The 13,952-nt window shown below is 42.8% G+C and overlaps 1 protein-coding gene across 1 annotated transcript in view; it reads right to left on the bottom strand.

Moving 5' to 3' along the window:
• fbrsl1 (fibrosin-like 1) overlaps positions 1 to 13,952 on the bottom strand; it is a 352,410-nt gene that overhangs the window by 192,063 nt on the left and 146,395 nt on the right. The window contains exon 4 of the mRNA XM_055223996.1: positions 10,170 to 10,205. Within this exon, the coding sequence (XP_055079971.1) occupies positions 10,170 to 10,205 (36 nt within the window). The remainder of the gene's footprint in view (positions 1 to 10,169; positions 10,206 to 13,952) is intronic.

The raw sequence follows: 13,952 nt of genomic DNA, 5'->3' as shown, positions 1-13,952 counted from the left end.
TATCACCAGGTCCCAGGGGCGTTGCATTAAAACGTAATAACTTGCAACATAAATGAAAACAAAAACCATTACTTTCTTCCGCCCCTTACCCAAATTCCTCTCCCTCTCTTCACTTATGCCTGTTCTTCAATCTCTCTCTCTTTCCACTCTCTCTCCTCTGCATGGTGGGAGTTCGAATCTAATTCTCAGCCCATCTGGCAGGCGTAATGAAGGCGGGCCGGTGCTGGTGGTGCCCTGCTGCCATGGCTCGACGGAGCAGGAGACTGGCTGGCAGATTGGGCCTGGATGAGTGGAGGGGAGTCGCCCGGTCCCGCTGAGTGGAGTGAGCCAGCCCAGTTAATCTCCCATGTGCCCCGGTGTGATTGGGGCCAAGGCCAAGCACACGCTGCGGGCATGGTGTGTGGATCTGGAGTGCGGGATGGTTCTCGGGCGGGAGACTAGGGAGAAGCGAGGGAGAGGCAGCCAATTGCGTTTTATAGGCAGTTACTGTAGCTATACAAAGCATTTTTTGACTTTAAGTGTATAATGTTCTTCTTTTTATAGGCTGCCCACAGAAAAGTCAAGGAGAGGTCACTACCACAGGCAAGACATGAGATACGGTCTAGAGTTGGCAACAAGAACTGCATATTTATGTAAATGAAATGAAGTGGTCTATTTCTTGCTAAATAAAAATACATTTACTACTACTCATGCCATATTTTTACTCGAAATGACATGACCAGACTTCTACGGACTATGAAATTGGCCCTGCTACCATAGCTTTTAACACAAATACTTTACATTATTGCATTATTTAAAATTATACTATTCTATACTTATACAGAATGATGCATAATACAAGACCACAATAACAAAAATACATGCTATGTCAGCTAGGGACAAATAATTTTAGCTCTGATTCACGCAAACCTGGACAAACCAATAGTATTAGTATTAGTATTCATGTGAGATACATCTTGTCAAACACAGGTATAGTTGGACCAGGCTTGAGGCATATGTCAGAGGATGCTGGGAGTCAAACGGCTAGACTCACCCCAACAGGTGCTGTCTCTGAGGAAACAAAGGCAAACACCATGTTAGCACCATCTGGCACCAACACAAGTGCATATCACGGATTTGCTCTACATACGCTCAGCCTGGCACACAACAACTGCGATGCTCAAAAAGAAACAGTGCACACATATATTTTTCACATTAAAGCTAATGTGAAAGAAGAATTTATACTTTAGACTCTAAAATGTCATCTATATAAACAGAAGTATGTGGGAAATGGCTGATGGTTAATTTAAATAATGTACAACTTATCCGTCAAAATGGTCTGTGTGACACTCTGCCTAGACACTGTTTGTCTGATGTAATTATGATTAAGCTTTATCTAAATACAAAATCAATCAACGAAGTCTGTCCTCCGTGTGTGAAGACACGTAGGGGGGAAGTGGCACAAGCCCTACAGAGACCCACCATTATCTCAAAGTGGAGACAGTATTCTTTTTCCCTTTTGTCCATAGATACGAGGACAATGATTCTATCTATGGTGTCCCTAGATGCAGCAAGCTGATAGCACAATATTTGATTCCAATTGCTTCACTTTCACTTTTGGAAATAATGTAGGTTAAGTAACATAGCCCGCAATAGGCAAAATCTGCAAATTAGTCAGCTTTATTTTTTAGAATTATTATATATGTTTTAAGGCTGACCGCACACTTTATACACTTTTCTCAGACCTTCGTATATTTTATCCCTCATCCTCAATGATCGCTTTAAATGTGTTGTTCCCGTGCCTCTGCTTCAGCGGTATCCACAGAGGCGCCTCTTCGTGCACAGAAACGCTTTAGTCACAATCTTTTCTGAAATTTGTCGGTGCAGAACGTTTCATCGACATTGTGGGTTTTGTCGGGGAGAAAACTTACATAAAACATACAGCACTTCAGAGTCACACTGCAATACAACATTTATGTAAATTTGGCTTAACGCATTCTGTACTGTACAGGAGACGCGGCACGGAGGAGACTGATGGACAATGGTCTACAGTCCCTTAGCGAATTAGGATGCAGAACACAAAAGCATGCAAAATTACACAAAAAAAATCACTTTTGACATTAACTTAATTCATAATCTAGGTTCAACACCAATTTATCAAACCTCACTGTAATAAAATCATTAGTTCATTAATCATAAAAGCCTTGTAGCTAACCTTACGCTCTATTACAACGCAATCGAAATCTTTATCTATTATTTCTTGATCATATCCAACATTTTCTGGGGTGGGCTGACTCAAGGTTTGAACCCACAAACTTACTGCTCATGGGCAGGTGCATTAATCACTGTGCCATCATTTACTTTCACAACTACAGGTCCAATGCATACTATAAACTTGCCAAACATGCGCTCTGCTTACTCGAGTGGAGAGTAAATACATTTCGCACACCGGCATAGCGTTGCATCGCAGGAGACAGGGCCCGGCACCAACAGTGGGTTTGCCTAAACTGTGCTGCAGGCCTCCGGAGAACACAACACTGTCATTAACAGTTCCTCTTCTCATAAACACAACAGTATCAGCTGGAGGTGTAATTGCCTGTGCTTGTGTGTAATCCTATCCTCTACCTGCTGTTACTGTCAGACAGCCTTTCCACCCAGAGACACAGAAGTCTTTGCATGTGCTCAAGTTGGGAGAAGGTTTGTGTTGCTTGTGTACTGTCAAATACAAAAGCTAGAAATTAAATAAAAAATACATGTCAGAAATCAAATGCGTGTCTGTTGCTCGCTGAAATCCCAGGAGCAAAGCTTAGGGGCTGCGACGGAGGGAAACGGTATTCTTTTTGTCGAGTGATTAGAGGAAAAGTGGCAGAATGTGACCTACTTAGTGCAACTTTTTGTGCGGGTTGGAAAAGGTAGTTATGTAGGAGGTAGCGATTGGGGGTTGAACTTTGATAGATTCGTGGAAATGTTAAAAGACAGCGCTGATAATTGCTAGAGGTGTTGTGATAGGCGCAATGATGTCTTTTTATCTAGTACCTCGATGGAAATTTCAGTCATTCTATATGGTGCAATAGTGATGCGAAGATGTAAAGTTGGAAGGAAGTCTTTGAGTTTACAGACTTTCCAGTTTTAGTGGAACTTATAAAAATGAATTAAACATGAGTTGACACCTTGTAAATGCTACAAATTGAGATTTTAGTACCTTTAAAATTAGCTTTTAATAAGTGATGAGAGGTGTTGATGGCAGAAACAGATAAGAAATCACTAAAAAACTGTGACGGTAATACAGTGCTACATTGATCTACTATTTTCTTAAACTATACAATGGACCCAAAGACACTGTTATTAATATGCTGTTGAAATGGTCTTGCCTCCAGCTCTTCCTAATTTCAGGCTTTGTTTGGGGAACTCGTGTGGGCTGGTGGGGAAGCCGCGGGCCTGTTGTATGAACGGAAAAGGTGGGTTGTGTTTGGTGCCTAGAGCGATCTGTCGGTGAATGCTTTTTGTTCCGCATTTCTATGTGGAGATTGGCCACAGGTTACAGATTTTAAGTAAAACCAATATCTCAAGTGCGCTTTTTTGTTGCTGTTACACTAAAGATGCCATACATGCTTTTATAAGAACATTTGTTACATTTGATCCATTGTTCTAAGCCATCAATATGTCGACTAACTGTCAAAGTGTCAGTCATCTCTACTTCTTATTATTGGTTGTGTTAAGCATTGAAGAGCTTAGTTGCAGAGCTGTCACACAGACAAACCCAAGAACAACTTGAATCACCAGTCTATTTTGCACTTGCATCGTTTAAAGGTTTAGAAGATAAAAGGTGGTGGCACATTATAACCAAAAGATTCACAAGAAAGTTTTCAGCATTTTAATCTTATATATAATAGCACTGAGCAATGCTGTTGAGGAATGTGATGCAACAGGACTATAAAGACTTGCAAAGACCTGTTGTGCAATGGTCATGGTTAATGGATAAAGCTGGGAACCATACTTCCTTGCAATAAGACAGGTGCACTTAAAATGTAGCTTCGAATTGGTAGCCTGCGTTTATAGACCCAACGGGCAGTTTGTATGAGAATGAAACATCCTAATCAAATGTTATGTTTGTCAACTCAAGCCAAGATTCTTTCATAGGATTCTTGAGGCAACATTACTTTAAATGACACCGACTTATATTGCACTTGTGGCGGTGAATTAATAAGCTGCAGCATGATAAATGTCTGTGATTTATTATGTTCTCTCTAGAGTATAATCAAGTTGAAGGGGAAAGAAAAGTGTTCAACAGAAAGACAAGAACACATTCTGAATCGAGACAGAAGACAGGACCTTTGCATAGCTCAATGAACAGGCAAATGTTTTCAAATAAATACAAAGGCAACAGGAAAAAATGTGCAGTTTGAAGGTATTTAAAAATCTGAATCATGAAATCAGAAAATGGGTGAGTTACATTGTGAAATGTGACATATGGAAGTACAAAAACAAAAAATATCTGTGTAATCCCTCTGTCGTCCAGGTTTTAGAGTGAATATGTGACTCATCCAAGTAGATTCTTCAGTTCTGACACATTCTGATAAGTCCCTGACTTAAATATCAGTCTGAAGGGTTGAGCTAACTAACACACCTTAGTAGCTGGTGTGTTGATACAGTGATGAGTCTGTTATTAGTTAAGTCTGAGCTACTTAAGTATCTGAGCTACCCTGGGTGTGAACTGTCACCTGATTCATATTTAGCATTACTGTTTATGCCCCTAATGGGTCATCTAACTCCTGTTAGCATGCACTGATTAGCCCTATTATTTTCTTTGACAAAACAAAAACTAGTCAACAATATCTGGTCTACTGGGCTCAGACAGGTCACAGTCCTAAATGAGTGTTTTATGAGAATATGACACCTCTGTGGAAGTCTCATCCAGGATCCACAGGAGGTATTCTCTCCCTGTCTGTCTGTCTGTCTGGTGAGCTGCCATATTCATTCTTATTCCCACATAGATGTTTGTAATTGGAGCTCTAATTTATGATCGGGCCTCGGTGCAGCATAATGATATGGAGCATTGTAATTTGCTGATGCAAATTGTACGTTATAATGGGAAGCCATAAAAGCCCCAGCAACATCTCGGAGACTTGCCAAACACCCCGAACGTTCATTACAGCCCTCATTAAAACATCCACATCGGCGCGGGGAGCTCTTACAAATGGAAGGAGCATGTAATTGCTGCTTGATTGTGGTATATGTAACATATGATAAAGTGAAATTACCTCTTTATTTGTCTACAGTGTCCATGAAGCTTAATGGGGAGAAAGCCTTGCAGTAAACAAACCCATGGAGCATTGTTTGATTGGTGCATTATAGAGCTATTTGTTTAAAGTGGGGCAAATGTGAGTCAGGGGACACTGTATATACAGGCCAAACTCAGATAAGGATCTGCTTGAGGGGAACTAATATTTTACTTCTGGGACAGTGCACTTCATTTGTGCCATCTCCAACATGAGACATGACATAGAAGATAATCATCAAGATTATCATTACATAAAAAAAAAAAAAAAACAGGCCTAAAATGGACAGCTATTCATCTTTGAGCTCACAGGTATGTATACATTCCACTCTGCTAATAAACACTGTCCTAATCTTAATCAATTTCTACAAAGTGTTTTAGGATAAGCCTCATGTGCTGCTCTTCAACAAACTTAAGAGCAATGCCAAGTGGCAAAGCAATTAGTAGTTAATTCAGAACAAGTGCACTATGTCAAGGCAAGTTTTCCTGAGGCCCAGTCAACACTAATTCTCAGCGTTGCCTTTATTCAAATGACCTTAAGAGTATCTTTTGTGAGGGTGCCTCTAATCCATCTGTATTAGAATAAAACCACAAATGCATTGCTAAAAATGAACTTTCTCTGTTCCTGTCTGAATGCAGCCCCTGCACCAGAGCTGGGTGCTCAGTCACTGGAAAGGATTTTCAGTAGTGCCATTCAGCCGGGCCCCAAAAGCCTGCAGCCTTTATCTGTAGACTCTTGATTGATGTGTTGTGGGCCCTGCTGTGGTTAACAGCAATTTTTATCTGTTGCTAGCGGCAACAGCCCAGGTCCCTGGTGCGCAGAGAGCAGCGGGGTCCAGGATCTGAGGCTGGACCTCACACAGGGATAAACAAATAGGTTTTTGAAGGCGGACAGCCGTCATAGTGAGGCCCCTGACAGGCAGCGCCCCACCCCAAGGCCAGGGCAGTGTCACAGCCCCATCCCACTCCTGCTGGGCACTTGGTTTCCTTCACTAATTTTCACCATGTGTGGAGCTGGTGGTTGGCACACCTGCACAGTGTGCTCAAATGTGACCCCAGTGGAGACTGTGCTGCCTCAAATTACAATAAACATAGTTAAGATGTGGGATATAATGTCTGGGTAAAAACAAACAATAGTTAATTGAATAAAAACGCTAACAAAATGTTCTTGTATAGACTGAAATTTACACTCAATTTCCCTTCAGTCACAGTGTTTAGAATGTAATCCAGAGGATCTGTGTCGTTTGTTAAATAAAGCGTGAAGCCCTTAATGACTTCTATTATAATTAAGAGACATAATCCCTGTATTCGATAAAGATCTTGTAAAGAGCCTTGTCAGTCAGACAGAGAAGTGGATTCGCCACAATGTAGAGACAGTGAATGCCAAATCAATTAAAACAAGACTGTTTAAGAATGCACAAACACTGAGAGACAGCTCTGTTTAGAGTGTCGACTCATTTAGCGTTAAATATGATTAAAACAAAGCGAGTGGGGAAATTAGGAACGGGTGTGTCTGAGAGCTCCCAGCACTTTTGCTCAATCATTGGAGCAAGGTTTTACCTCCTGACATCTCCAAGATAAGCCCTCCCAAACAGACTAGGCACATTATACAGTCTATCCTTTTATCAGGCATTAAAACATGAGCCTGAACTTGGCCCGGGGCATCTGTGATGACAGATCACTCACACAAACACCGAGGGGGAGGGTTCTTTTTGGCTGGGCTCACCCCTCTTCTCCTCTGTATCCAGCTCAGGGATAGCATCAGCACAGGCAGATATTTGCAGTTACATTTTTGCGACACTTTCCTTGTCTCTCGCTGCTCCTATCTCTCCGACACAGAGGGGGATGTTGGGTTCTTTATCAAGCCGCCCCTGAGAGGATGATAAATCGCTGGAGCCCAGGCCCATCTCCGCTGGAACAACAAGCAGGTAGCAGTGCAGGAAACAAGGAACAGATATTGTCTCCCAAACATAGCCGGGGCTATAATGAAGCCGGCACAAAGCAGACAGGAGAGTGGCTCTGATAAACAATTCCATATCCAGTCTTCCACACAGGGAGAGATAGCGGGTCTCGGGCGGGCTGCTGGACTCAATGGTGCGGAGATTAGCCTTCAGCTCTCAGCGCCTGGCTGTGTTTGTGTGCTCATGTCATCCACTAACAGATACTGCATTTTACATGTTCTCAAGCATGTGACACCGCTGTGCTGAAATGGAGAATGGATGTAGAGATACCATTGTTACTTGTTATGCTACTATATGTCATATTTTATGCATTTATTTCCTTCTCAACACAGTAAATCATTTGCCACCTAGGTTGGAGTGATTTTTGCACTGATTTGAAAAGGTTTTGCATTGGGTGGCCTTCCTTCCACACTCTTGTCTAGTCAGAAACGTTTTGGACTGAATTATACCATAAAAAAGAAAAATGGAGACTGGATACTATAGCCTCTTCTTCTAAACTGATGAACAATTAGGTAAACATCATTTCACAGTAAATGTGGCTTCCAAATGATATGGGAATAAGAGTTAGGAAAAGTGCCAAATTTGATCTGAATTATAGATGGTGATTACTCCGTTGTGACAAATTGGCTGATAAGCAAGCACTTCAGATTGGATCAGGATCGGACTACCAGACAAGATTAATTTTGCTCAACCCCATTTTCATGACAATTTCACAAAGAAATTGTTTTACTAAAAATAAATCAAGCTATCAAGCAACATATCAATATAATTTGTACATCAATGGCCTTCAGTCTGGATAAATTGATTGGGTTGTTTCAGGAAGAGCATCTAGTGTAACCCTTCAGCGCCTTATGGTGGACTGATCATCTTTCTGGAAATCTCTGAGGAACAGACATTATGAAATCTACCGTGTAACAATAACAATAACTCACTGAACTGGCCACAGTATGAGTGGAAAGTGGAAAAGTTAGCATATACATATACACAGTGGCCAGTGACATTACGAGGCTGCCTTCTATCCCCACCTTTCTGACCCTTCCCTATAGCCATAAACAGCCCTCCGTCCACATCCATGGCCTCTGCGCTCCTTCTCCTCTGGCCATAGCACTGCTGGGAGCCCCCCCACACTAGAATCTTCCACCACTCTTCCCGACATCTCCCTAAAGCCAACCACCATGACCCGCAACCCCACACCATCCCACTGTAAAGCCAGGAGCATTTGTGGATATAAAGAGTCCCCCAGAAACCAGAAAGTAGCAGTAAGAGCAGACTGAGTGTCAGAGCTCAGGGCCCAGGAGATGGCTGCAGGATACACATGTTGCAACACTGCTCAGTTGGAGAGCGCTCAAGAGAGTAGCCAGCAAGCACCAAACTTCCCGATTGGGTTACTAGATTTTCCTCGGGTTGCAAGTTGTAGCCTCCACCCCCACACACCAACCAGCAACCAAGCCTCCCACCCCTGCCCTCATGCCCTGGTCCCCCATGCCCTCGAAGATTCTTGCAGATAAAGAGAAGGCCTTGTTCCTCCCCGACTCAAACTGACAGCTCGAGCCAAAGGGCTGCACGCGCTTTTTGGGAAGGTCTTGTTTGTTTTCATCCATCTGTGAGTATGTGGCCGCCGGGGAATAGGAATGTGACATGTTCTATTAAAACAAAATTTATACAAAAAAAGGAAGACTGTGCCGAATTCAATGTCTTCTGAAGTTCGGCTTTGTTCAGGGCTTTAAATGCGGTCCTTTGAGGCAGATTAACGATGACAAACCATTTATAGTTGTTTTGTTTGTCTGGATGATGACTTCCAAATGGCAATAAGAACTGCCATATGCCACTCATCAGCTAAAAGTAGCACGCTTTAAAGAATGTGGCGGTGATGAGTTCGCCTTTAAGCAAAGGACATAAAGGACAACTACTGTCGGAACTATCAGGAGAATAGACACATCACAAGATGAGAGGGAGGGGGGAGCACACATGCACACTTTGGGAATGCAAAGGGACAAGGCAGCATGGACAAAAATAGTTCTGTTTTGACAATTTGTAAGATTGTGTATATTTCAAAGAAATGACTATTTCTCTTGGGCTCATTTAGCTTGAATTGCACTGTGCAAACGTAGGATACATATACTGACATACTGGGATATAAAATTGAGGACATTATTGCAAATCATCAATTATATTCACAACAGATCATAAAGTCTGAAGTTAGCAACCCATGAAAACTGAAAGCCTATTCCAATAGCAGTACTACATCCATAATTGGAATTGGTGTTATGTAAGAAATCGAATTCGTTTACTAATGCAGACTGATTAATATTAGTTTCCAGTTTTTTAAATAGTCTGAGATGTGTTGCTGTCATCAAGATGAATAATAAATATATTTTAACAAATCTTCAGGTTTTACGGTGGCTATTGAGCAGGACTTACACTGTCTGATTCTGAGGCAGTTATTGACATGTTTTTAAGTCTCACAACCATTTTCAAGTTGGGTCAAATTTCCACATACAATGTACAGTCAGTGTGAGTTTGGGAATTATTTGGAAAGATTACAAATTGTACAAAACAGCGTAGGCCAAGCTTATCATGGTTATACTTCAGGAATACATAGCCTTTTGAATTAGAGTCCTGCGGCTTTTATCTATGGAACATAAATATACTTGGTTGGGCCTAAGTAAAAAGTAATCTTCATTGAGAGTCACTCAAGGAAGGCACATAACTGCAGCCCCGGTGCACACTGTTGATCGATGCCAATAAAAGGAGGTTCTTTTCGCCAAGGTAGAGCAGGACACCTTCCTGCAATTTAATCAGTCAGTCAGGCAGAATTAATGTCCCTAATATCATGATTTCTCCATTACTCTATTTAACATAATTAAAATGTCGAGCGCCGCGGCCATAAAGCGGGTCGTTGGAGATTGTAATTCTGCCGTAAAGCTATGAAGCATGAAAATGTCACTTACCGAGTAGCCCCGACCTGACAGCGAGTGAGTGGAGCTCTGTAGGGAGAGAGGAGAGAGCAGGAATGACCTTTAAGAAGCCTTTCACTGGCTGACACAGACATGATGAAGCAGCAGCGCTTTAATATCAATATTCACGTTAACCTTTTACCCGCCCTGCCATGTAGCCCTCGCCCACGCACGACACCCTCATACATTCTGCACTGGGCTGGCGGAAAGACATTTAAACAAACACTTTGAGTTTGGTTAGAATATAAATCGTATCATATTTTTTTATAGTATTATAGTTTATGCATTTTTATAGTATGGCGCAGCTTGTAATACTCATGAGATTAGAAAATGTATGTCAAGGTCAAAAATGCCAACTAGAAAACAACAAAATGTGTGAAGGAAACATACAGTTGAAGGAATAAAGTGATAATTACTGTTATGCAGATATCGTGGTGTCACTTGTGTCATTGGCTTAAGAGAGTAGATTAATAATAAGTAAATACAAGAGAAGTCTGCAATAATCAACATTTATCTTTGCTTGGGACCAGCACAAAATGCACAAATGCTTCTGGTCTCATATAGCCAGCGACTAAAACTTTAAACTTTGTCTTCACTCTTAACTTTTTGTCTATTAAAAGTATTCGCACATTCAAATGTCTCCAATTATTTTGATGGTGTTCATGTTTGTCAGGTGCAGTCCTCTAAATGCCGAATCAAAGTAGAGACAAGAAATTCTGGGTTTTGTTCTAGCTCTGTCCGTCAGAGCCCAGCACGAATTCCAATCTCCCAATCCCTCCCTCCACTTCCACTTTTCACTGCTTTTATTCCTCCGTCTAGATTGGCAATTTCTCCCCCCTAGTCTCTGGAGGGGACTTTTCTGCTAGACCAATTTCATCCATAGGTCCACCTTCAATCCAGACAACCTCCCCCACACCTTTAGAGCCACTGCCTCCCTTGTTTTGCACCCTCCCATAGCCCCTCATCCATTCTTCCACACCTGCTCTAGGCCTCAGCCCTCATCAACGCCTGTGTGCCCGTCTGATTCGCTGACGGCTCCTGTGGTGACGATTAGGGAGGAGCCCTGCCGCGAACCGGAAAGCAGGCGCTGCGGGAATCAAAAGGCTATTCGTGCTTTGCTCAACTTCTTTACTCCCTGCACCAGTGTGACCAGAGAGAAGCCAAAATGAGTGCGGAAGAGAACGGCACAGAGGGCAAAATCCGGGGCTTCAAAAGGCCATAAAGTGTTTTGCACAGGCAATAATGTGTTGACTGGGTGCATATTGTGACTGCTCTTAAATGTTTGTATATGTGGGAGCTACGATGGTGGGAGGCCAAGGCCATTTGGAATTAGCTTTACTATGTAGAGTTCATTCAACTTGGAGCATTCAGAGTAGAAAGAGAGGCTTATTTAAATGATAATGAGGGACAATCCATTGGATTTAGTGCCGGTGAAGGGAGGAAAAGAGGGGAGGGAACGGGGGGATCCATTAAAACGCCAGCGGTTCATAAGCCATAGGGTCGGCATACAGCTAAACACTCGCTCTTAAAAGCCATTATACATGGCTCTCAATGGATTTCTGCAGCGCTTAGGACTTCAAAAGGATTTAAGAACCCGCCCCAGAGAGCAGAGAGGGGGAGGGAGAGCTCTGCTGGCTGTAGTGGTTGGTGGCGAAAGGGACGGGGCGGATGCTGGCGGCATTTAAGGGTTAACTAAACAGGCCCAGAGAAGAGAAATGTTGCTAAATCCGCCCCCTAATCCTCTCCCCATTTCCATGCCCCCTCCTCCACTCTCTTACAAAACAGAAAAAAGAAAAACATGATGACAAGTGGGGCAGGTCTGGTCCATCATCTCTCAACCCAGACTATTAGTTTTTGTCGTTGAGTGAGGTTGAAAGGTGAGCCAATCAGAGCTTTTCAGGGAAACGAACAAGGTGCAGCATTGAGAGAGAGAAGATGAAAAGAACGTGATTGTAGACATCTACAGCCCAGAGTTTTGTGTCTAATGAAAAGACACACATTACTTGCCTCAAATGACAGCTTGTGCATTTGTATAAATAAATGCAATTAGTCATCCTGGGCTCTTCAACATTATCATAATTTTGATGTATAGAGTTATTTTGTAAATACTAATTAAAGTACACACAAAGACATTACTAAAAGATGTTCAACTAATCATCACATGCACCAGGGACACTAGCACAGCCCAAATGGGACAGAGACCCTTGGAGCAGTACATTTATCGTACGGTTTGGCAGGACACAGATGCAGAGAAAGCAGCCCCCTCACACCACCGCACCACCTCCTCACATTTGCCTAATCCCTGAGCGGCTTAGTGCTGGGCCCCGTTGCACCACAGGCACAATTACCTAGTCAAAATAAACAGATAAAGACCCAAGCATGGCATCCCCCTGCAATGTTTTTTACCCTACGCTCCCAAATTGATGCATGACTGTTTTTACGGGCGGTGGGCGCGTCTGCACATCACATTTGTCTCTATTTCCTTTGGCGCTAAGACAAGAGAAATCCATTTTACTCGTTGGCGATGCGGCATCATTAGTTAAGAGCTCTTAAAGCTAGGGAGCCACTTTGATGTGATGGAGCGTGTTTTACGAAAATTAGTAGCGCTCATGCAGGCGAGGGGATTTTATGGGCCAGGAAAATAAGAATTATATGCAAGATGGTGTCTATCAAGTTAGTGCTGTACTGTAAAGCAGCCAGGAATCTGCAGACAAACCGGAGGAACAGGGATGGATGATACAAATGGCACGGTTACAACAATCAACGTCTGTGCACCATTTATTTGGCAATGGATTAGAGAGAAAAGCCACATCTAACAGCGATGGCGAATACGATGGGCGATTGTAGACACCCCCTCTGCCCCAGCCCCACCCCTCCTTCACTGAGCCTGTCGTAGAGCCCTGTCAGAGCTGTCAACTAGTGTGGCTCTTTTATCTGACAAGCCCGTCTCCTCCTCCTGACTTTTTCATTAAAAGACAGCCTTTACACAAATTCAGGGAAAATAGTTGAGGAAGAGGGGGAACCAAAAGGAGCACTGCAGCAGGGCTTATAAAAAGGAGCAAGATGGAGAAATTAGGCTGGGTGATTTTCCGTTTTCATAAGGCTGGATTTTCATTCAGAGCCCTGAATGGCTTAAAACAATGTATTTAATATGTTCATTAAAATCCTTTTCTTTCCATCACTTTGCCCCCGCTGGAGGAGGAAGCCTGAACACTCCGCTTCCTCTCTCTTATTCCCTCTGCCTGCTTTCGTGGGCTAAATGAACAGTCTGATTGAATTTAGTTAGGTTTGGGAGCAGAGCTTGACAGGCATTAGTTAGGAAGCATATTTCTACATTCATTTAAAATGGGCCGCTCGGGATTTTGCATAAATTCTCATTACTTTCCCTGTATCTAAATTGCATTATTTCATCCGTTATGCTGAACCAATGCCTAGTCTTCATTTTGCTTTGCCACCTACTCCTTTCTAAATGAACTGGCATATGGATGCCGGCACACTGATAATTGGCCCTGTGTCTTTAACTGGTTCCTTCCTGAGGTCGATAAGGTCGCCCCACACCTGGCTGCACTGCGTTAGGTCATGTCTACATTACCACGCCATGCTTTAAATAATGCCAGGTCAACCAGGTGAGGCTGCTCCAGCGGCTTAATCATTTCCTGTCAGTGTGCTGCCTGCCAAGCAGTCAGAGGGGATTTATGAGGTGATCCAGGGAACAGCAGGAGCTACTGCAACAGCTGCCCTCTGATCTGACAGTCCACAGGCTGCTGCTCTGGCCCT

This window comes from Periophthalmus magnuspinnatus, chromosome 9 (assembly GCF_009829125.3).
Source record: "Periophthalmus magnuspinnatus isolate fPerMag1 chromosome 9, fPerMag1.2.pri, whole genome shotgun sequence".
Taxonomy (NCBI): domain Eukaryota; kingdom Metazoa; phylum Chordata; class Actinopteri; order Gobiiformes; family Gobiidae; genus Periophthalmus; species Periophthalmus magnuspinnatus.
This window is presented reverse-complemented; position numbering and strand designations above follow the sequence as displayed.